Source organism: Anneissia japonica, unplaced genomic scaffold (assembly GCF_011630105.1).
Source record: "Anneissia japonica isolate Jap-2015-1 unplaced genomic scaffold, ASM1163010v1 scaffold287834_len5846547_cov211, whole genome shotgun sequence".
Lineage (NCBI taxonomy): Eukaryota > Metazoa > Echinodermata > Crinoidea > Comatulida > Comatulidae > Anneissia > Anneissia japonica.
This window is the reverse complement of record NW_022704992.1, coordinates 4,959,896-4,963,710: the sequence shown is the minus strand read 5'-3', so window position 1 is coordinate 4,963,710 and position 3,815 is coordinate 4,959,896. Positions and strand designations below refer to the sequence as shown.

General features: G+C 35.8%; 1 protein-coding gene across 1 annotated transcript in view; it reads right to left on the bottom strand.

Annotated features, from left to right (window-relative positions):
- Positions 1 to 3,815, bottom strand: part of LOC117105093 (sulfotransferase 4A1-like) — a 15,813-nt gene extending 11,998 nt beyond the window's left edge. The window contains exon 1 of the mRNA XM_033246124.1: positions 3,609 to 3,815. Coding sequence (XP_033102015.1) covers positions 3,609 to 3,780 — 172 coding nt within the window. The 5' untranslated portion in view covers positions 3,781 to 3,815. The remainder of the gene's footprint in view (positions 1 to 3,608) is intronic.

Here is a 3,815-nt window from a genome sequence, read left to right as displayed (position 1 = left end):
CAATGGATAGAAAAAGCAATTTAAAGAATGAAATAATGATAATATGTTAAGAGATCGTAATTCAGTAAATATCACATAGCCCATTAAGTACCTGTCTCTTATACACATCTAGATGTGTATAAGAGACAGATATTTAGCTTCATCTATCCAATGTGTTGTAACAAGTGCAGAGTCTCTGCACTGTACTGCAAATGTACAACAATATCATAATTTTAGGAAAAACTCCGAATGCCTTGCAATTATTTAAAATTTAAATCCAATTCGGCTTTGTTCAAACGAAGAGTAATCTTTTCATATTTCCTTAATAAAGAAACTGGTAATCTTCTTGAACTGAAATCCTTGATAATAGAACCAAATGGACATAAGTTGACAAAAAATACAACGCATTTTAAAAATAACACAAAAGATTTAATGGAAGACATGTTTCAGGTTACCTTCAACCCATCATCAGTTAACAAAAAAACACAACAGAAATGAACCAAATACTTTTCATGTAGACTATATATATATAGGTAATTATTATGCTGAATATTAAATAGATATTAAAGATAGAAAGATTACTCTTCGTTTGAACAAAGCCGAATTGGATTTTAATTTTCTACATAATTGCAAGGCATTCAGAGTTGTGTTGTCTAATGATGTACAGGAAAATATTGAGCTTCAAAAATAATGATAAGATAGAAATATATAAATCAAATGTTTATGGTTTGTTATTGTATATCAATTCTTTTTGTTCCCATCACTCATCTGAACCCTGGATAGGCTCAAATGTGTTATAGATATTACAGTGTTACATCACGATACCGTGTGATACTACTCTGTTGCTATCGGCGACACAAAATGCGTTCAAACCATTGATCCCAATTTCTATTGTAATTATTAAGATGTTGTATCTTAATTTTTCTTTGTAAATTTTAATTGATGATTAAATGTGTGTACAATAATTAATAATGCGAGTTTTTGTGCTTTTAGTACATTTTGATGGTATTAGGTTTTAAAATACCTATTCCAGAAAGCCTATGAAGTCATTCAGACGTAATGAATGGTAACCAACATCTGGTTGACAAGAGAGCACTGTAATGCATATACCTATTTTAATACACTACTTAGATAGGCTTTTCTTTTTCCATCTTGATTTCAGAGGTCAAAAACATCTTTCAATTTTTTTTCAATCATATAGTGGTGTAGACTAGTCTTTTACGAACATTTTGCTGGAAAAAGTTTTTGGATACAGCACCCCGTTACGGAGTTATGATTTTTTAAATAAATGATGTCAGAAAATCAGCCCAAAAGCTTATCTTATTTCTGTTGGTTACGCACCGCTGATTGCAATGTTTGTCATTACTTCAAAATGTCTACCGATTCGTGGAAAAGGCCTATCAATGAATAATAATAATTTGCCTATCCAAATAACGTAATTTTGGCTGGCAATCTATAATATTCAGGCCCGTAGCCAGGGGGGTTTTTAGGGGTTCGGGCGAACCCCCTTTTTCAGCGAACCCCCCTTTTGCCAGCGAACCACCTTAACCAGAAAACGATCCCCGTTTCCAAAATAGTGCAATTTATTACAAAATAGGAGCATTTTTGGCACTGTTTATTTGTCGCTATCGTATGTAGTCCGATCGTAGAAATCAAAACAAAGCTGCAGCCAGCTGAATGACGTAACCAGCAAGACTTCAAAATGAATATTAATGAGAGGTTTGTTGCCTAAGCTATTTGACCAATCGCGTGCTCCGTAGTTTATTTACTTTGGCACGACGTCATCACAAAAGTTTGGGCGCTCGACATTTTTCATTTCTCTGGGATCGAGGACATGCGACATGCCAAAAATACCCTAGGAGGAGGATGAAGCGCCGAGAAAGGATAACCGATTTTTTTTGCTTCAAGGCCAGCAACGAAGAAATCACGAAATTTAAGAAGTTAGAAAATTCACCCTTGTTTTCACCATATGCTCATGATACTGCCTGGCGGCGGGATCGGTGTACTTTTTTCGGGCTAGGCCTAGGCCCTAGGTCTAGCATTGCTAGGTAGGGTAGGGTCGTAGCCTATGAGGCCTATTAGGCCTATTTGCGAACGATTTTATTATTTATTTTGTAATCGAGCTAGCATAGGCCAGGGCCTAGGCTAGCTAGGCTAGCAAGGAAATATACTTGGTAATGTTTTCACGTTTCGTCAGTATTAACTGACATTATTCATAATAATATATTTATTATTTTTTCTCAATATATCTCATTTAAACCAAGACAGCTCTTAAATTATTGTTTATTTTCATTGTGCTAAGTTTTTTTACATAAACTGGTTCTTAAACATGTACATTTGTAGCATTTTAAAATTATGTCTGTTTTTTTTCAATATAACCGTGCAAGTATATTTACATGGTTCTGTAACTTGTAAATATAATAACATTTTTCCTTGCCCTAATTATATATATTTCCATTGCAACTTAACATGTAAGTTATTTTGGTAAAAAAGTAAAATGTAGGGCTGTCAGTTCCTATTGTTTCTTCATTTCTGCAATAAATAAAATATTATTTGCAATATTTCTCTTTTAAGCAAAGACCTTTTACATACCTCCATATTTTAATATTGGTATTTAATAGCGATCTCATAATGTGCAAGGTCTGTGTTTTGTACAGTCACCTAATGGGTATTGCTAATTTTATCCCAGTTATATTTTTAGAGATAACATTACATAGTAGCATTAAAATTTTAAGCATAAAAAAAAAGTTTGTTTCACAATAAATATTCACGTTCTAAATCCTGTATTGGAAAAAGTAGTCTACTTATCTTATTTTTAAAATTGTGTAAGAAGTATTTAAATATACATGAACATGCATTTAAATGACATGTGCATGCTTTTAAAATCGTATAAATGCTCTGGTTTTCCCCTTGACCCCACCTGGGGCCCTTTGGCGGGCCCCTGGACCCCACGCCCAGAACCCCCCCTTGAATCATGCTGGCTACGGGCCTGATATTGTGGTCAAAAAGCACATTTTGGACCATAATAAGCCATAAAAACTCTCCTGTGAACCCTATTCCAGGCCGTCGACCAAGGCTTCATTTGCCCCTTGGCATCGGACATGTTTGACGCTTTGGCAGATTTCTGGTGCCACCACAAGCCACAAGGTCGAATGTGTGGGTTCCGGAAAGTTTCGTTCCCCTGTGCCACCTCCCCCCGTCTCCACCACTGTGTGCATGAAATGCCATCAACTTTATAGATATCACCTAGATAAGAATAATGTACAACTCCTTGTTACAAGAGATAAACTAGTATAGGCCTACTGCTGCGAACAATTGCCAAAATAAATTGACACTTCTACCAAGGTCCTACCTACTGACTGGAGGTTGGTGCTCCAGTAAACGCCCTCTTTTCTTCTCTGGGATTTCCCACAAATCTGCCTCACAAAAAAAAATTACATTTTAAAGGAACAAACGCATTCCTTAATTTCATCCAACGTCTATGTGCATTACTGTATTTTATTATTTTAGTCCAGCTAACTGGGTCTCGAAAACGACGAACATTAGTAGTACAATTCAAATAAATAATTAGGCACACAGTGACTTAAGAACTGAACATGAAAAAAAGAAGCTCGTTGCGGATAGTTTACCTGCCCGTGGATACGAAATTACCCACACATCATCCTCACGAACATCAAACTCGCTGATCTCTTCCATTTTCCCCCGACAAAATGGAGGCAGACGGATGTCTTTAAACACATAATAATGCATAATATTCTCATCCGAACATGGACTATGCAACAAACCACGGGGTGCAGCCATTTAATGCATCTGTCGATTCAAAAACCGTATCTCTT